This window comes from Dipodomys ordii, unplaced genomic scaffold (assembly GCF_000151885.1).
Source record: "Dipodomys ordii isolate 6190 unplaced genomic scaffold, Dord_2.0 Scaffold14, whole genome shotgun sequence".
Lineage (NCBI taxonomy): Eukaryota > Metazoa > Chordata > Mammalia > Rodentia > Heteromyidae > Dipodomys > Dipodomys ordii.
In genome coordinates, this window is record NW_012267230.1 from 920,289 (window position 1) to 938,667 (window position 18,379).

Consider the following 18,379-nt stretch of genomic DNA (forward strand, 5'->3'; position numbering starts at 1 on the left):
CAGAAGTCCATTCTAGAAAAGCTCCCAATTCTACTTAAGTGCCAGGGAACTTCATTATGTGTAGGCAGCTGGAATTAATAACTAAGGGATTTGAAGATCCCAGGTTATATTTCCTCCTTCTCCCTCCCCTACCATTCAATTCCTGCTTGAGTTGTTCTGACCATGGAGTAACTTTTGTTTTAAGATTGGCTCAGGTGTAAGGATGTCTTGGGGTCTGCCATTGTGAGCTATGGGACGGGGGAGATCTCTGCTGGCTCCAAGTAGAGGGAATAGGTGGTCTTTTCATACAGGCCCTAGAACATTTTTTTTCTTTCTGGAGGAGAGGGGACAATCCTGGGGTTTGAACTCAGGGCCTGGGCCTGAGCTTCTTTTGCTCAAAACTAACACTCTACCACTTTAAGCCACAGCTCCACTTTTGGTTTTCTGGTGGTTAATTGGAGATAAGAGTCTCATGGACTTTCCTGACAAGGCTGACTTTTGAATCATGATCCTCAGATCTCAGCCTCCTTAATAGCTAAGATTACAGGTGTGAGCCACTGGTACCAGGCTTGGAACAACCTATTCTTATCTCAGACCATGTTTGTTTGGCAGTTTGAGAAGCTAGGATACAGCCAACCCTGGATCCAGGTACCTACATCCTGGGTTTACCTGACAGGTAAGCCTGTGTGTATTAAAGCCTTCCATGCACCAGGGGTGTGTGTGTGTGTGTGTGTGTGTGTGTGCATATTTTACCTTGCTTGAAACTCAGGGCCTGGACTAGAATGAGACAAAACATATACCCAGCCCACTGGATGTGCATAAGCAATTCTTGCTAAATTTATCACCCATGGCAGATGGTATAGCTCAAGGTGGAGCACCTACTTAGCATGTAAAAGACCTTGGCTAGATCCTCTGTGTAGAGGCCAAAATCATTATCACCATAGCCCCTCATGCCCTTCGATAGGTCTGCCCCACTTAAATCCTAGTGTGCTTGTGTGGTTCCTGTGATTGAGTCCTCCCTAAAGATGAGGAGATTGGGACTTCTGAGAGGTCAGTGTCTGGGGTGTTCAGTGAGAACTGAGAGCAACAGCATCCTCCCTTCCCCTCCAAGTCCATTGCAAGTTAGGACCACTTTGGAAGACTCCATTTGAGTCCTCACCCTCAGATCAGACTTTCCTTCTACCTCCACCCCAACAGCTGCCCTGTATTCTTCTAGCACCCCTCTGCTGGCGACCCTCAAATCACCACAAAGGGCTGCATTCTTGCTGCACCTTTCTTTAGGTGCTTGCCACTGAAAACAATTGTTTTTCCTTTCTCTCTCTCTCTCCTTCCTTCCTTCCTTCCTTCCTTTCTTCCTTCCTTCCTTCCTTCCTTCCGTGCCTTTACTGGGCTTGAATGCAGGGTCTGGGCGCTGTCCCTTCACCTTTTTGCTAAAGGCTGACACTCTACCAGTGGTAGAGTGGTTAGAAATAAGTCTGGGGCTGGGAATGTAGCCTAGTGGTAGAGTGCTTGCCTAGCATACATGAAGCCCTGAATTGGATTCCTCAGTACCACATAAACAGAAAAGGCTGGAAGTGGTACCGTGAGTCAAGTGGTAGAGTTCAAGCCCCAGGACTTGCACAAAAAAAGCGGGGGAGGAGGAGGAAGAAGAGGACAATGATAATAAGTAGTCTTGTGAACTTTCCTGCTTGGACTGGCTTCCAACCTCGGTCCTCAGGACTCAGCCTCCTGAGTAGCTACATTACAGGCTTGAGCTTGGCTAGCAGTTTTTGTTGTTGTTGTTTTGTTGGTCGTGGGACTTGAACTCTGGGCCTGGGCGCTGTCCCTCAGCTCTTCAGCTCAAGGCAAGGTTAGCACTCTACCACTTTAGCCACAGCACTGCTTGCGGCCTTTTCTGCTTATGTGATGCTGAGGAATCGAACCCAGGGTCTCATACATGCAAAGCCAGCACTCTGCCACTGAGCCACCTTCCCAGCCCCAGCAGTTTCTTTGTTTAAGTAGCTCAGGGCTTCAAGCGCAGGGTGAGGAGTTCCAATCTCTCTCCTACCCAAGACTGGGGTGGGGAGGAGGAGAGGAAGGAAGGACAGGAGTGGGGTCCACTAAAAAAAGGAACCAAAGAGAACTTTGTATAGTCTCTGGTTTCTTCAAACCCTTCCAGTCAGTCAGTATTATTGGAATAAGAAGTGATGTGACCCATCTCCCAGCTAACAAGGCACACCTGCGGTTTAGAGGCATTTATGACTTTGGCAAAGGAAACGCCACGCCAGTAAAGCAAATGATTTGTAGCTTAGGAGCTCCCTAAGGTTTGCCAGCTAGGCCGGCCCGCGCCCGCTTCCTTCCCGCCCCTCCCTCCCCTCACTGACTCCCCTCTCTCCTCACTGCCCTGGCCACGCCCCTACCCTTGCCGGCCACGCCCTACCCTCGCCGGCCACGCCCTACCCTCACTGACTCCCCTCCCTCCTGGCGGCCCTGACCACGCCCCTCCCCTCACTGACCACGCCCTCCCCTCACTGGCTCCCCTCCTTGCGGCCCTGGCCACGCCCCTCACATAGCAGGCCACGCCCCTCCCCTCGCTGGCTCCCCTCCCTCCTTGCAGCCCTGGCCACGCCCCTCCACGGCCACGCCCCTCCCCTCACTGGCTTCCTTCCCTCATCGCGGCCCCGCCCACCATCTCCCCCCTCCCCTCCTTCCGTTCCTCACCCGCCTTTTCTCCACTCGCTGCCCCCACCCCTCGATGGCTCCTTCCCCCTCCATCCTCTCCTTCTTCACTAACCCAGATCGCTAACCGGCTGCGCTCTGCCCTCCCCATTCTATCTCCCTCCCGCCCCTCGCCCTGCAGCCACAGTGATGGAGTACCTGCATCTGGCCCTGAGGCCGGTCTGCAACATCCCGCCACTGCTCACCCGCAGCGAGGTAAGGAAGAGGGGTACCCCGGGCGGGGGGGGGGGTGGCTGGGCCCGCGCCTCTGCTTTCCCCTTCCTCCCCTTCTCCACACCTCCAATGCCTGCTGCCTCATCCCATGGGCCTCATGGCTGGATACTTATCAGGGTATCATTCACTCATTCATTTATTTGGTGGTACTGGGCTTTGAACTCCGGATTTTGGTGCTTACAGGGCAGGATGCAACCTCCAGCCCTGCCTTTCTCCTTTCTAAAACGCCAACCTCTGGGATTTTTGCTCAGGCTGTGCCCTGTATGCAACGCCACAACTAAAGCTCATTCCTCACCAGTGCCAGGCGTAGCGTATCTTTCCAGTCAGACTGGAGGTTCCCAAAGGCAGGTTCCCGGATGTCACTTTTCAACCCCTTCATCAACCCGGCTGTCAGCACACATACACACACTCACACAAAACCTGGTATCGCCAGACTCACAGTTCATTCCCATTGCATGGGGGCTGTGTGTTAACTACCTACCATGGATGGCAGTGGTTTTATGCTTGCTTACCACATACAGTTTCAAAGAGAGGATGCTTTCATGCAGACTAAACAGGAAGGCAACAGGTGATATTCCTGGATAGTTGTTTTAAAAAAATCCGTCCTATACATTTGTGCTTGATTCTCTCAGATACCCTGCTAATAGGAAGAGCAAAAAGATTACAATGAGAAGCTGAGTATTAGAGAAATGACTGATTTATCCAAGGCCCAGCACTTTTTAACCTACGAAGGAGTGGTAAAGGGAAAATATACCAAAGACAGAAGCAATTCTTCTAGGGGTGGTGGTACATGCATTCAAGAGGCTAAAGCAGATGGATCATGAGTTGGAGGCCATACCAAGTCATGTGGGCTACATAGACTTAAAAGAGAAAGAAAAGAGCAAGGGGCCAGTGGCTGACACCTATAATCCTAGCTACTTAGAAGGCTGAGAAACAAGTTCAGAACGAGCCTAAGCAGACAGATTCATGACACTCATCTCTAATTAGCCAGGAAAAAAAAACAATGGAGAGGAGGCATGAATCAAGTGGTAGCGAGCCAGCTGTGGACATAAAAGCTGAAAGCACAAGACCCTGAGATCAAGCCCTGGTTCCTGCAAAAACAAAAAAAGAAAGAAGTAAAAAAAAGGAAAGCTTGTTTAGTTTACCCTTTTATCCATGCAGATTGGTAAAGAGATAATAAACACAATAGGAGGGCATGAAATTCAATGAAATACCCTCCTAGGTCACTTATATAAGTGGTATACTTCTGGCTTTCAAACTCAGACCCATGTGATTCCAAGGTTAATTATTAGCTTGTAGAAAGTATCAGGAATCACATTGATGACCAACAAAAAAGCTGCCAACGTGCTACTGAACTGTGGCCAGTTATACTGATTTAGCCACCTTTCTTGTCTATACTGGATTTCCTTGTTTAATTCAGGGATTGAGGATTATTAATTGGGGAAGTATGAAGGCTGAGGCTCGTGCGCCCTCTGCTGGTTCATCGGTGACACGCCAGTCCCCGTGTAGCTCACAGACCAAAGAAGAAAGCCCAGAAACCCAGATATACTCCAGGGAAATAAGGAGGAATTTAACTTCCTAGCCTGCATAACAGCACTTAAGCCAGCGATGAGGAAGTCTGGGAGGAAGCCAGTTAGGCCTGATCTCTGCAAACACTGCCAGGATTTGCTTATATGGTTTTCTTATATGGTTCCCATATAATAAGTCCTTAGTATTATTATTTTTTGTCACTCCTTGGGCTTGAATTCAGGGCCTGGACGCTGTCCCTGAGCTTGTTTTTGCTCAAAGCTACCATTTGAGCCACAGTACCACTTCTGTTTTTTTCTGTTTATGTGATACCGAGGGATCGAACCCAGGGCTTAGTGCATGCTAACACTAAGGCAAGCACTCTACCGCTAAGCCACATTCCCGGCCCTAGTAATTTGTTTTTTAATATTGACTTATTCAGCTGGAATAAACTTACTTCTGTAGTCCTTCAAGCCCTGAACTTACTACCTGAAGCAAGAAAGGGACAAAAACTGGATTCTTCAAGCCAAGCACCAGTGGCTCACTCCTATAATCCTAGACACTCAGGAGGCTGAGATAGTAGTTTAAAGCCAGCCCAGGCAGGAAAGTCCATAAGACTTTCTCTCTCCAATTAACCAGAAAAGAAAGAAAAGGGGGGGGGGAACTAGCTTCCCTGCCTCCTCCACAGTAGTGTCCAGGACCAGAGGTTTGACACCAAGCAGGTGTTTCGCTGCTATAGGAAAATCATGTCGCTGGTGTCTTCTTCCACAGTGTCCAGCTTTGAAACAAGAGGAGGCAATGACACTGTATGACATGGTTAGAATGTGGCTGTTCTGTGTGACCTTAGGCAAGTCACTTAACCTCTTTAATCTTGAATTTCCAAATACCTACAGAGGAAATGGTGCCATCTCAGAGGAGTAAATGAGACAAGCCATATAAATGCCAACCAGAGTACTGTTCCATAATTGATAGCTATCTTTATTACCCTTGAAGTTGGTGGGCCTCAGGCCATATGGCAGAGCAAGGGGGGGGGGAGAGCAGCTCGAGGAACTACTTGTGCGTAACTGAATTCTCTTAGGGACCCTTAATCAGTTCAGCAGGGAGGGGTGAAGCCTGCGTCTGAGGCTGGGGATCCAAAGCCCTTGGGGGGGGGGTGCGGGGAGGCGGGGGAGTATTTTCCCTGAGATCCAAACTCTGGCCACAGACAGGAAGGACATTCGGCTTCATCTAGCTGGTATCTCAGAACCGGTCCAAGGCCTTCTGAAAACCAGCACTGCCATGCTAGGCCGCGAAGAGGTGTTGATCAGGGTGTGAATTTAGCAGGGCTTCCGTGGAACAGGTGTGGGGAAGGCACCCTGGAGGCGGGGCCCTCCAAAAACCAAAAAGTGAAGCGTGGAGATGACCTTCCCGAGGAGGGCATCTCGGGAACAAGACGCAGCAGCGGGTCCTTTCAGATCGCTGCGATGAAGGGCAAGGCAGGGAATGCTCGGCCCTCCCACTAGCCCGGCCCCCGCTGCCCCGTCCCCCCCCACCGCAGGTGCACAGCGTGGCCGTGACGCACACCTTCCGGATCGCCAAGGCCCGCGCGCAGCTGGGCTACGCGCCAGACAAGTTCAGCTTCGCGGACGCCGTGGAGCACTACGTGCGGTCCACGGCTCGGCAGCCCCGCGGCCCCACGGCGCGGACGCTCCTGCGGCTGCTGCTTGGGCTGCTGCTGCTGCTCGGCCTCATCAGCCTGGGTCTGCACTTCCTGCAGCCTCTGCAGGCGGCCGTGCAGCGGCTCTGATCGCGCGCGGCCCGCGGGAGTCCGCCGGGCCTTTACCTTTCCCGGGGGCCGGTACTCGCCCTCCCACTGCTGGCCACGCCCTCCTCGTTTCTTGCTATTGGACTGTTGAGCCCGCCTCCTCCTGACACGCCCATAGCCCCGCCCCTGCGTCCTGGCCACGCCTCTTTCTCCACTCTGACTCCACCCTATGACGTAGCCAGGTCTCATAACCTGCTCCACCTCGGAGGTACCACCTCCCGCTACTGGCCCGCCGCCTCTTCACTTCTGGTCCTTGGGCGGGCCTCTGCGTGCTCACCACGCCCCCTGAATTCTGGTTGGACACGCTCAATCAAGCCCCGCCTTCCCCGAGTCCTGGCCACGCCTCTTTCTCCACCCTTGGACCTAGCCCTTTCTCACCACCTGCTTCCCCTAGGGGACCTTCTCCCGGCTCCGGCCCAGAGCTGGTGGGCCCTGGCCACACCCTCTGGGCTCAATCCCTCCGGCTCCCAGGAGCGACTTTCCTTTCCGGCCCCGCCTCCCGGGCGGGTGCGCTCTGGCCCCGTCGCCGCGGATTTGTAGGCCCGGAGCTTGGCGAGTCTGCAGCCGCTTCCCAGGGCCGGGACTCCTCGCTGCCCGGGCATCTCCGAGCACGTCTGAGGTCGCTTTGTAATCCTGGGTTTTAGACCCGTTGTAGCCGCGTGCGTTTGATCTGCCCTCACTCACGCCGATCTCCGTGGGCTGATAGCCCGGGTGTGGGGCTACCTGGGACCAGGGCTTCCCTGCAGTCGGGCCGGGCCTTTATGAATCTGGGGAAAGACTCATCAACATGAGTACAAATACGGCACAAACAAGTTCCAGGGGAAAAAAAGGAAAATTAAAGAATTGAATGTCTCCAAATTTGTATCGTTTTGATGAGAAAATAAAGTTTAGTCCTATTTAAGGCTTTGATATTCCTTCGATGTGTTGTTGATGGCAGTCTCCAGCCTCTTTAAGGAAGGGTTGAGCACCGAACTTCCCTTTCAAATGATTTGTTTTAAGTAGTACAAGGGGAGTTAATTCATGGTGTCAGGTTATGAGTACAAAACATCACTTGATCTGTGTGACTCCTGCCATCATCTCCCCACCACCACCACTGCCAGAGATCTTGTGTGTGTCTCTGCAGGGCTTGAGCTCTGGGCTTGGGCACTGACCCTGTGCTCCTGTTCAAGGCTAGAGCACTACCACTTTGAGCCACTGCACCACTTCTGGTTTTCTGGTAGTCAATTGGAGATGAGTCTCACAGAGGTTCCTGCCCCCGCTGGCTTTGAACCGCGATCCTCAGATCTCAGCCTCCTGAGTAGCTAGGATTACAGGCATGAGCCACCAGCGCCCGGCTTGGACTTTATTTTTTACTTTATTTGTTTATTTTTTTTGCCTGTGCTGGAGCTTGAAGTCAGGACCTTGCACTCTTGGCTTTTTCACTCAGGGCTGGCACTCTACCACTTGAGCCATATATCCTCTTCTGGCTCAATTGGAGATAAGAGTCTCTCATAGGCTTTTCTGACTCAAGCTGACTTGCAAATGGGGTCCTCAGATTTCATATCCTTGGTAGCTAGGATTACAGAAGTGAGCCACCAGGGTCCTGATAATGGCTTTTATTTATATAACTTGGCAGGAGGGGCAATACTGGGGCTTGAACCCAGGGCTCCCTGCTTGGCTTTTGTGCTTCAGGCTAGTGATCTAGCTCTGGAGCCACACCTCCACTTCTGGCTTTTTGCTGGGTAACTAGAGATTAGTGTCTGCAGGATTTGTCTGTTCAGGCTGGCTTGGAATGGTGATCCTCAGATCTCAGCCTCTTGAGCAGCTAGGATTACAAGCATGGGTCACAGGGGCCCAATTTCAGCCTCATCTCTTGTCATTGGTCCATTCTGCTGACATTCCTGTATTCGCCACCTCCAGTTGCCTATTATGCAATATCAAGGCCAGCTAAACATTACTTTACTTCCCCTGGTCCAGGTTAGCAAGTTTCCTGGTGAACTCCGCTCAGCGATGTAATTAATAATGAAAGTAAGCCAGGCTCTGATGGCTCACACCTGTAATCCTAGCTACTCAGGATCAAGCGGTAAAGTGCCAGCCTTGAGTAGAAAAAGCTAAAGGAGAATGCCCTGGGCCCTAAGTTCAAGCCCCAGAACTGGCACCCAAAAAGATAATTAATAAAAATATCTGTAACTGTGTTTTACATGACTGCCTTGCTCGGGCTGTGGGACCTCAGGCTGAGCTGGGCTTCTGATATAGTAGCTGGTTGTTGAATGAATAAACAAGGAAGTTGACACTGTGACCTCAAGGTTGACATCCCAATGTGGGGCCCATTCTACCAGACCCAGAGGTTTTTGGGTATCTGGCAGAGCCTCCAAAAGCTCTGGGCAAGCAGAGCCTAATCCAGAGTCATTCTCACCTTTCTTTGGCTATGAGAGGTAAGGACACCTAATTCCTGTGGCCTCAGCCTACAAGCAGTTAGACCTAGACAACTTTTTAGGAGGTAAGTGGGGGGTGGGGGGCTGAGATAAGACCCCCTGGAAGAAAATGAGCAGATTTTCTAATTTTAAATATGTTTTTATTATCTTTAAGTAGTAGAAAGGAGTTACCATTCAGTAAATCAGCTTATAAAAAATGCATCCCGACTGATTCACCCCTTCCATCATTCTCCCCTCGTGTAATGGCTTTTTTATTTGTTTTGTTTTGTTTGAAAAGAATGGAATTGGTGAGAGAGATAGGTGTGTACTGGGCTAGAGGGTGAAGAAGGCTTGAACTGATTCCTTTCTCGTCTCCCTTATTTTTTTCCCTCTCCCTTATTTAAAAAAAGAAATAGTCTCAGGAGGAAGAAGAAGAAATTTTTAAAAAGAAGAAGAAATGAGGCTTGGAGATTCAAAGTTGCATTCGTAGTAGGAAAAAAAAAGCAATTGTACGGGTGTGGCAGCGGTGGGATTCGAACCCACGCCATCGAAATGACTGGAGCCTAAATCCAGCGCCTTAGACCACTCGGCCACGCTACCGCCCGCTTCTGGCTGTGTCCTTCACAGTAAAGTTAGTGTGACGACGCAGCCCTCAGTGCAAGCTCCACCCTCAGAGGTTTGCGCATGCTCAGTTTGCGCCGGTGGCTAACTTATGCTCCGCCCTAACTTTTTGAAACGGTTAGTCGTGATGGTCTCGTCACCGACCCCAACAAGGACAGTAGGGATGAATTACTAAAAAGGAAAGAAGAATTCTTAAAATGTTAAACACTGATGTCATCCTCGCGCGAGTGCAATTTGATTTGCTTTTCCCATGAGCTTCTGCCTGCGACCACCAGGTGGCAGTGCTGCGCTGCCGCTTCCTCCAAGCAGGGCGGGGGGGCGGAATCTCGGGTTTGCAGAGTTCAGCCTGTGACCCCTCTGCTACTTTCTTGGCAGGCGTGAGCACCCTCAGTCAGAAATATTAACCCATTTCACCCCGGGGCATCTGTCCCGGTTGTCCAGCCATAGCCAGCAGTAACCAGCCTCCCAATATTTTTTGATGATCCAAGATATTTTAGAAAAATGTAACAAATTGAAGCCCAGCCTATCAAACCTTCATTACCCACTTTTCAGAATTTCTCAGATCTGCCTCAAATCTTTTTTAAAATATAATTTTATTGTTATCATTCAGGTGTTGTACAGAGGATTTACCACTCTAAGTCAGATGAGTACTTTTGTGACAATGTCACCCCTTCCTTCACTTTCTCCCAATTTCCCCCTCCTCTTCCTGCCCTACTTCAAATCGTTAAAATTAAAAAAAAAGAAAGAAAAAGAAAAAGAATGGAGCCTATGTAAAGATAATAGAAAATATTTTTTTTAAAGAATGGAACTTGTTTAGTGGTAGAGCACTTGCCCAACAGGTACAAGGCCTAGATTCCATGCCCAAAACAAAGCAAACACTGGTAGCTAAAATTCAACTCTCTTTAGAGCAAGTTCAAGGCATTGCTGTTGTCATGGCTACCTCTTCTTCCTCCTCCTCTTCCTCCTCCTTCTCCTCCTTCTCTTCCTTCTCCTGCTCTTCCTTCATTCCACAGCAGTTTCCAATCATTCTAGGTTTTTTTGGTTTGTTTTATTTTCCCCTTAATTTTCCATGTAGTTATACATTTCTCTGCAACATTAAGGAAGAGACAACACCCAGAGCTGTAAGGACAGTAGATATGTTACACTGAAGGACGCTCTGGAAAAAGAACTTGTAAGTATATTCCCTTAGGCGGCAAAAGGAACTTTACAGCTGGAATTAAATTCAAGACCTTCAGATGGGTTAAGTAGCCTATTTATTCCCAATGTAATCACCAGGGTCCTTACAAAAGATGCCGGTGCTTGTGGCTCACACCTGTAATCAATCCCAGCTACTTAGCCATCTGACATGGGGCATTGTGGTTCCAAGCCAGTCCAGGCAGGAAAATCTGTGAGACTCTTATCTCCAATTAACCAGCACAAAGCTGGAAGTGGAGCTCAAATAGCAGAGCACTAGTCTTGAGCAGAAAAAGCCAAGTGAGTATATGAGGTCCTAAATTCAAACCCCAGTATGCACACACTCAGTTCAAAGTCAGCCTGGAAAGAATGAGGGAGTGGGTGACACTATTCAAAAGGAAATGTACTCATTACCTGACTTATGTAACTGCAACCCCTCTGTACATCACCTTTACAATAAAATTTAGTTTTTTAAATAAAAGGTAATATTTTTTTAAGCCAGCCTGGTAAGAAAGTCCATGAGATTTTTTTCTTCAATGAACCACCTGAAAAATGGAAGTGGAGCTGTGGCTCAAAGTGGTGGAGCGCTAGCCTTGGGCAAAAGAGCTCAGGGACAGAGCTCAGGCCCTGAGTTCAAGCTCCCTGACTCCCCCCCCCCCACACACACACACAGAAAACATACAAGGGAGAGGCAGGAATCAGAGTAGGGTACACATACATGGGAGGTACACATGCATAGGGGAGGGACTGAGTAATCCAGGAGTAAGCCCAGAAATACGAGGAGCCTTTGCAAGCTGGATGATGTCAGGAAACAGGCCGGGAACCTCCAGATGGGGAGCCCAGGTGTCTGACCTATGGCCTCTAGAATACTAACAGCAATCATTTTTTTCTTGTTGCTTATGTGGTGCTGAGGAATCGAACCCAGGGCCTCAGGCATGCGGGGCAAGCACTCTACCACTGAGCCACCTTCCCAGCCCCTTAACAGCAATCATTTTATGTTGTATCGACTCACTACATTTGTTCCAGCAGCAATAGGAAGCAAATACAGTGCGCGAATTGAACCTCCTGTGCGTTTATTGGCTGTGTGACCTGGGGAAATGCCCCTCTCTATGGGCCTGTGTTGCTCATCGCTGGAATGGAGGTGCTACCTCACAGGATTGGGTGGGAAGGAAGGTTCCTTCCATGCTTTCTTTCTGTAAACATTTCCTGAGCCCCTACAATGTGTCAGGCCCTCTTCTGGTTGTCAGAGAATGAACAAAGATCAATTATGGAGCTGGGAATGTCGCTCAGTGGTAGAGTGCTTGCCCAGCATGCATGAAGCCCTGGGTTCATGAAGCCAGAACTGGCACTGGGGCAAAAGTGGTAGAGTGCTAGCCTTGAGCAAAAGAAGCTCAGGGACAGTGTCCAGACCCTGAGATCAAGCCCCAGGACTGGGGGGTGGGGAGATCAATTATGGTAATACAGCCAAGCATTCAGAGGAATCTCTGCCTAACACCAAGGGATATTGATGGTGGTAACTCCACACCTGCAGACCCTCCCTGGTCCTTGGCCCAGAATTGGCCTGTTGGCATCCCATGTACACCTTCCAGCTCCCTGCTGGTAAGTGTGTGTGTGTATATATATCTCCCACCAGTCCTGGGTCTTGAACTCAGGGCCTAGGTGCTGTACCTGAGCTTCTTTTGCTCAAGGCTAATGCTCTACCACTTTGGCCACAGCACCACTTCTGGCTTTTTCTGTTTATGTGTTACTGAGGAATGGAACCCAGGGCTTCATACATGCTAGGCAAGCACTCTACTGCTAAGCCATAATCTCAGCCTGTGCTTGTCAATATTTATGGATCTCTCTAGCCTGATAATGGGGAGACCTTGCTATGACATCAACTCCAGGAATACAGGTTTTGTTCTCCCAGTGCTATATCCCCCAGACCTAAAACACAGTTGGCCACAAGAATAATCCTAGGAGCTAGGTGCCTGTGGTTCACCCTGCAATCTCAGCTACTCAGTAGGCTGAGCTCTGAGGATCATGGTTCAAAGACAGCCCAAGCAGGAAAGTTTGTGAAATTCTTATTTCCAAGGAAATCAAGCTGTGGCTTGAGAGGTAGAGTGCTAGTCTTGAGCAAAAGGAGCTCAGGGACAGCACCCAGGCCCTGAGTTCAAGCCCCTATACTGGCATGCACGCATGCACGCGTGCACACACACACACACACACACACACAATTGTAGAAAAAGTGGCTTTTTTGTTGTTGTCAGTCATGACACTTGAACTCATAGCCTGGGCACTGTTCCTGAGCTGTTTTGCTCAAGGGTAGAACTCTACCACTTTGAGCTATAGCTTTGCTTCTGGTTTTCTGGTGGGTTCATTGGAGAAAAGAGTCTCACAGACTTTCCTGCCTGAGCTGCTGGCTTTGAACTGTGATCCTCAGGTCTCAGCCTCCTGAGGAAGCAGATATGAGCGGCTGGCACCCAGACAGCTTTTTTTCTTTCTTTCTTTCTTTCTTTTATTTGGCAGTTGTGGGGCTTGAACTCTGGGCCTGGGCGCTGTCCCTCAGCTCTTCAGCTCAAGGCGAGCGCTCTACCACTTGAGCCACAGCGCCACTTCTGGTTTTCTAGTGGTTTATTGGAGATAAGAGTCTCACGATCTCCTGCCCGGGCTGGCTTTGAACCGCGATCCTCAGATCTCACCCTCTTGAGTAGCTAGGATTACAGGCGTGAGCCACCGGTGCCTGGCTCAGCCTCTTGAGTAGTTAGGATTACAGGTATGACCCCCCCCCCCAGGACCCATCTCTTCTTGCTTTTTTGTTTTTCTGGTGCTGGGGATCACTCCCAGAACCTCACCCATGCTAAGCATGCTATTCTACCACAGAGCTACAGGCCCAGCTTTGGTTTTTCCTTCTTGGTTAAGATTTTCATGCATTTGAATATAGAGTAAGAGGCAAATGCTCCTGTCTAGAGCCTAAGAGTCACCCAACTTCTATTTTTTGGGGGGGAGTCAGTCTTGGGGCCTGAACTCTGGGCCTGAGCACTGTCCCTTAGCTCTTCAGCTCAAGGCTAGTGCTCTATCACTTGAGCCACAGCACCACTTCCGGCTTTTTTTCTTTTTGTTTATGTGGTGCTGAGGAATTGAACCCAGGGCCTCATGCATGCAAGGCAAGCGCTCTACCACTGAGCCACCTTCCCAGCCTGAGTCATCCAACTTCTATATCGAGACATGACCGGACTAGGTCCTGCCCTTCTGAATGGTCACCCCTGGAGACAGAGTTCTCTGTAGGAGACAGAGTTCTCTGTAGATCACCTTCCCACAGTCGCTCAAAGCATTTTCCAGGAGATGTGCACTGTACCACTTGAGTCACAACTCCACAGCTTGCTTTTGGTGGTTAATTGGAAATAAGAGTTTCACCAGCCAGGTACCGGTGGCTCACACCTGTCATCCTAGCTACTCAGGCAGCTGAGATCTCGGGATCAAGATTCAGAGCCAGCCCAGGCAGGAAAGTCCGTGAGACTCTTATCTCCAATAAACCACCAGAAAACTGATAGTGGCACTGTGGCTCAAGTGGTAGAGCGCTAGCCTTGAGCTGAAGAGCTGAGGGACAGCGCCCAGGCCCAGAGTTCAAGCCCCACGACCGGACCCAAAAAAAAAAAAAAAGAGTTGCACAGTCTGTCCTGCTCAGTCTGGCTTCAAAACAAGACCCTCAGAGCTCAGTCTCCTGAGTAGCCTGGATTAGAGCCACCAGCACCGGATTAATCAGACCATTTTCTTTTCTTTTTCTTTTTTCATTTTTGGGTCCTGTCATGGGGCCTGAACTCTGGGCCTGGGTGCTGTCCCTCAGCTCTTCAGCTCAAGGCATGCGCTCTACCACTGAGCCAACTTCCCAGCCCCTAATCAGACCATTTCCTAGCAGTACTAAACCACCAATCTCCTATTCATTCTCCCTCCTACCCTCTCCCCCTCTTCTCCTTTCCCCTTCCCTCCCCTCCCCCTTTTCTCCTCTCCTCTCTCTCCCCTCCCCACCTTGAATACCCTTCATCTACTAGGCCCCATCAGGCAGAAAGCAAGCTGGTTGGTGGGGAGCTGCTTTTAAAAGCTGTTCAGAACCTTCTGGACAAAGGCTTTACCCTAGTAGGGCACCCAATGTGTGTGTGTGTGTGTGTGTGTGTGCGCACGCGCCTTCATTTGCTGCCCCACCCAGCCTTTCTCTACCAGCCACTTCCTCTCTGGCCTGCTGACCAGGTTCTCTGGTGATTCATACATTTGTTCCGGACATTCAGCAAGAACAGATCACATGCACGCCCAGCCCTGCCACAGCCAAGCCAGGGTGCAGAGACCACAGATCCACAGATGCTGGAACAACTGGGTGCTTTAGCTTTTTGGGGTGTTTTTGTGTGTGTGTGCACGCATGCGCGCATGCGGGTGTGCACTCTTTACACTATGTGGCACTTAAAAATAACTTTTGCAAAAAGTGATCGGTGTTCCTTGTTGAAAAGGAAGAGAGGAAAGCACAAGTAAATTATAGCCACCTTTCAGTTCTCCACTCAACTTGTGGTATAAAGGAAAGTACTATTATTGCTGTTGTTATTGTTATTGTTACTATTTTGTCTTTATGTAGTTTTACAAAGGGGATATCATTCAACAAACTGATTTTTTAAACTGAATATATTTTTATTTAGTTAATTAGTTATTTGTTAGTCATAGGGCTTAAACTCAGGGCCTGGGGTGCTGTCCCTGAGCTCTTTTGCTCAAGGCTAGCACTCTACCACTTTGAGCCACAGCTCCACTTCCAGTTTGCTGATGTTTCATTGGAGATAAGAGTCTCACAGCCGGGTGCCGGTGGCTCATGCCTGTAAACCTAGCTACTCAGGAGGCTGAGATCTGAGGATCGAGGTTCAAAGCCAGCCCGAATAGGAAACTAGTTTCTTATCTCCGATAAGCCACTAGAAAACTGGAAGTGGTGCTGTGGCTCAAGCCATAGAGTGCTCACCTTGAGCTGAAGAGCCCAGGAAAGCACTCAGGCCCAGAGTTCAAGCCTGACAACTGACAAAAATAAAAATAAAACAAATTTTAAAAAGAGTCTCACAGACTTTCCTACCGAGGCTGGCTTTGACCTGCAATCCTCAGATTTCAGCCTTCTGAATTGCTAGAATTACAGGCATAAGTCACCAGTACCCAGCTATATTTTTGTTTTATGAGCAGGTACTGTTGCTTGAACTCAGGGCTTGGACACTCTACCCTTAGCTTTGTTGCTCCAGGCTGATGATCTACCACTTGAGCCACAGTTCTACTTCTGGTTTTTTGGTGGTTTGCTGGAGAGAAGCGTCTCATGGATTTTCCTGCAGAGGCTGGCTTTGAGTATGATCCTCAGATCTTAGCCTCCAGAGTAGCTAGGACTACAGGTGTGAACCACCAGCAAGAATGCAAAACTTGACAGGTACTAGTGGCTCATGCATATAATCCCAGCTACTCAGGAGATCCGAGGATAGAGGTTTGAAATAAGCCCAGGCAAGACAATCTGTGAGATTCTTTAGCTCCAGTTAAACACCAAAGAAGCCAGAAGTAGAGCTGTGGCTCAGGTGCAAAGTTCAGGGACAGCACCCAAGTCCTGAGTTAAAGCCCTACAACCCCCACAAAAAAGAAAGGAAGGAAGGAAGGAAAGAAGGAAAGAAAGAAAGATAATTCCTCTCCATTACAATAATGCAATACCACAGACTGAGTAGGTTATAAAGAAAGGTTTAGTTTAGATCACCCCCCTGGAGGTATAGGATGAAGGCTGCACACTGGTCTTCTTGCTGGCAGAGTCCCAAGGTGTGCAGAAAATCACAGTGTGGTGTTACTTTTCTCCTCCTCCTCCTTCTTCTTCTCCTTCTTTGGTCATGGGGCTTGAACTTGGCCTGGGCATTGTTCCTGAGCTGGTCAGCTCAAATCCAGCTCTCTACCACTTGAGCCACAGTGCCATTTCTGGTTTGCTGGTGTTTAATTGGAGATTAGAGTCTCACAAACGTTCCTGTCCTGGCTGGCTTTGAACCACAATCTTCAGATCTCAGACTCCTGAGTAACTAGGATTGCAGGTGTGAGGCACCGGTTCCCAGGTTCACTTCTGTTCTTCTCATAAAAGCAGTTACAGCCCTCCCCCTCGCGCCCCCCCCCCATGGCTTATCTAGTTCCAGTCACCTCCTGCAGGCCCCGTGTCTAAACTTCATCCCTGGATTACACTGTTGCCCTCAATACTTGCCAAAGGGTTTTAAATTTCAGCACACAAAGCTTTGAAGGGACACACTGAAACCAGATTCCAAACCCAACAGTCTGGGAAGTAATTACCAGTGCCTGGCACAAAGTAAATGCTCTGTCATTGTCCATTCTTACTGAGTCCTCTGAAGGCATATCAAAGCAGGCATTCTGAGGTAACAGATGGACTGGGCACAAAGATAAATCGATCAATCCATCCAGTATTCCTGCCAAAGAAACGTATTTACAACTGAGTGAGAGGAAGAAAGAAAAGGAAGGACAATGTGCAGATCAGCACTCGGATAGGAGTGGCCTCCAGCACTTGTCATCTGTTTGTCTGGAACTCACCTTCCACAAAGAACTTGGCACTACCTCCAGCTCAAAGGAAGAACTCTTTCCCCCATCCTCACGGTGGCCAAAGGAATACCCACTGAAGGAATGCAAAACTATGTGTCACAGAATTCTTTTGGCACTGGGGTTTGAACTCAGGGCCTTGAGCTCTCCCTTGGTTTGCTTGCTCCCAGCTCCTGCTTTTCCACTGGCGCTATACCACCAGTTCTGCTTTTTGCCAGTTATTTTAGAGATAGAATCTAGTCAACTTTTCTGCCCAGGCTGACCTCAAACCGCCATCCTCCAGATTTCAGCCTCCTGACTAACCAAGATCATAGGCGTGAGCCACTGTTGCCTGAAAGGAATAAAATTGCTTCCAATACTGTTCAGGCCTGAAGGCCTGAATTCTTCCAGGAGAATCTGGGAACACACTGATTCAATCACTGTTTGCTGTGACACAAAGATCTGGATGAACTTTTTTTTTTAAATGTGCCAATACTAGTGCTTGAACTCAGGTCCTAGACCTTTTTTCTTTTCTTTTCTTTTCTTTTTTTTTTTTTTTTGCCTTTTTCTTTCAAAACTGGTACTCTACCACTTGAGCCACAGTTCCACTTCAGGCTTTTATTTTTGCTAGTTAATTGAAGATTAGAGTCTCATGAACTCTCTGCTCAAGCAAGCTTCTAACTGCAATCTTCAGATCATAACTGATGTGAGCCACCAGCACCCAGAAAATTTGTGAATTTTTCAATATTCCATTACAAAAGTATCTGAAAGGATAGAATAATAAATTATAGTTGTTATGTAATTTTTTTCTTCTTTATACCTCTCCATATCTATCCATTTATTCCACAAGTATTTATTAAGTACATACTATGTGCTAGATAGGCCCCGAGTTCAGAGTTATAAGTACAACTCCTTGTCCAAGACAAGACAGTGCTTGGAGAATTTTATTTTTAAGTGTGCTTCAATAACGTATTTCCAGGCTGGGAATATGGTTTAGTGGTAGAGGGCTTGCCCTGAGTTTGATTCCTCAGTACCACATAAATAAAATTTAAAAAATGTATTACCAATAGTTTAACAGGTAGAGAAAATAATATATTGGTTTATTTTATATGGTGGTTATTTTACTTCCAAGTAATGCTGATTAAAAATACGTACATATCTACCTTTAAGTCCACAGTTTAGGACTCTTTATTTGTATGGCTTGAAAAAAATTACAGCACCAGAATCTTTACATTAAGGATTGGGGAAAAGATTCTGTTCAATACAAAGCCTGAATACACATATTGATACTTAATAATGACAGTAAGGGGGAGTAAGAGGGGAAGGGGAAAAGAGAGAGAGAAAGAGAAAATGTGAGTCTGTGTGTGGTGTGCGCATGCGCGCACCAGCTCCAGGCAGCGGCGGCGGCGGCCACCAGGGGGCG

The 18,379-nt window shown here is 48.7% G+C and overlaps 1 protein-coding gene and 1 non-coding gene across 2 annotated transcripts in view; one reads left to right on the forward strand and one right to left on the reverse strand.

The window, feature by feature from the left end:
• The window catches only part of Sdr42e2 (short chain dehydrogenase/reductase family 42E, member 2), a 29,904-nt gene extending 23,702 nt beyond the window's left edge, over nt 1-6,202 (forward strand). Inside the window, exons 11-13 of the mRNA XM_013011158.1 lie at nt 592-655; nt 2,819-2,892; nt 5,954-6,202. Coding sequence (XP_012866612.1) covers nt 592-655; nt 2,819-2,892; nt 5,954-6,202 — 387 coding nt within the window. The remainder of the gene's footprint in view (nt 1-591; nt 656-2,818; nt 2,893-5,953) is intronic.
• Nucleotides 6,203-9,131: 2,929 nt separating this feature from the next.
• Trnal-uag lies at nt 9,132-9,213 on the reverse strand. Its single transcript has one exon. It is a non-coding gene; the product is annotated as a tRNA-Leu (tRNA).
• Between the last annotated feature and the right edge of the window lie 9,166 nt (nt 9,214-18,379).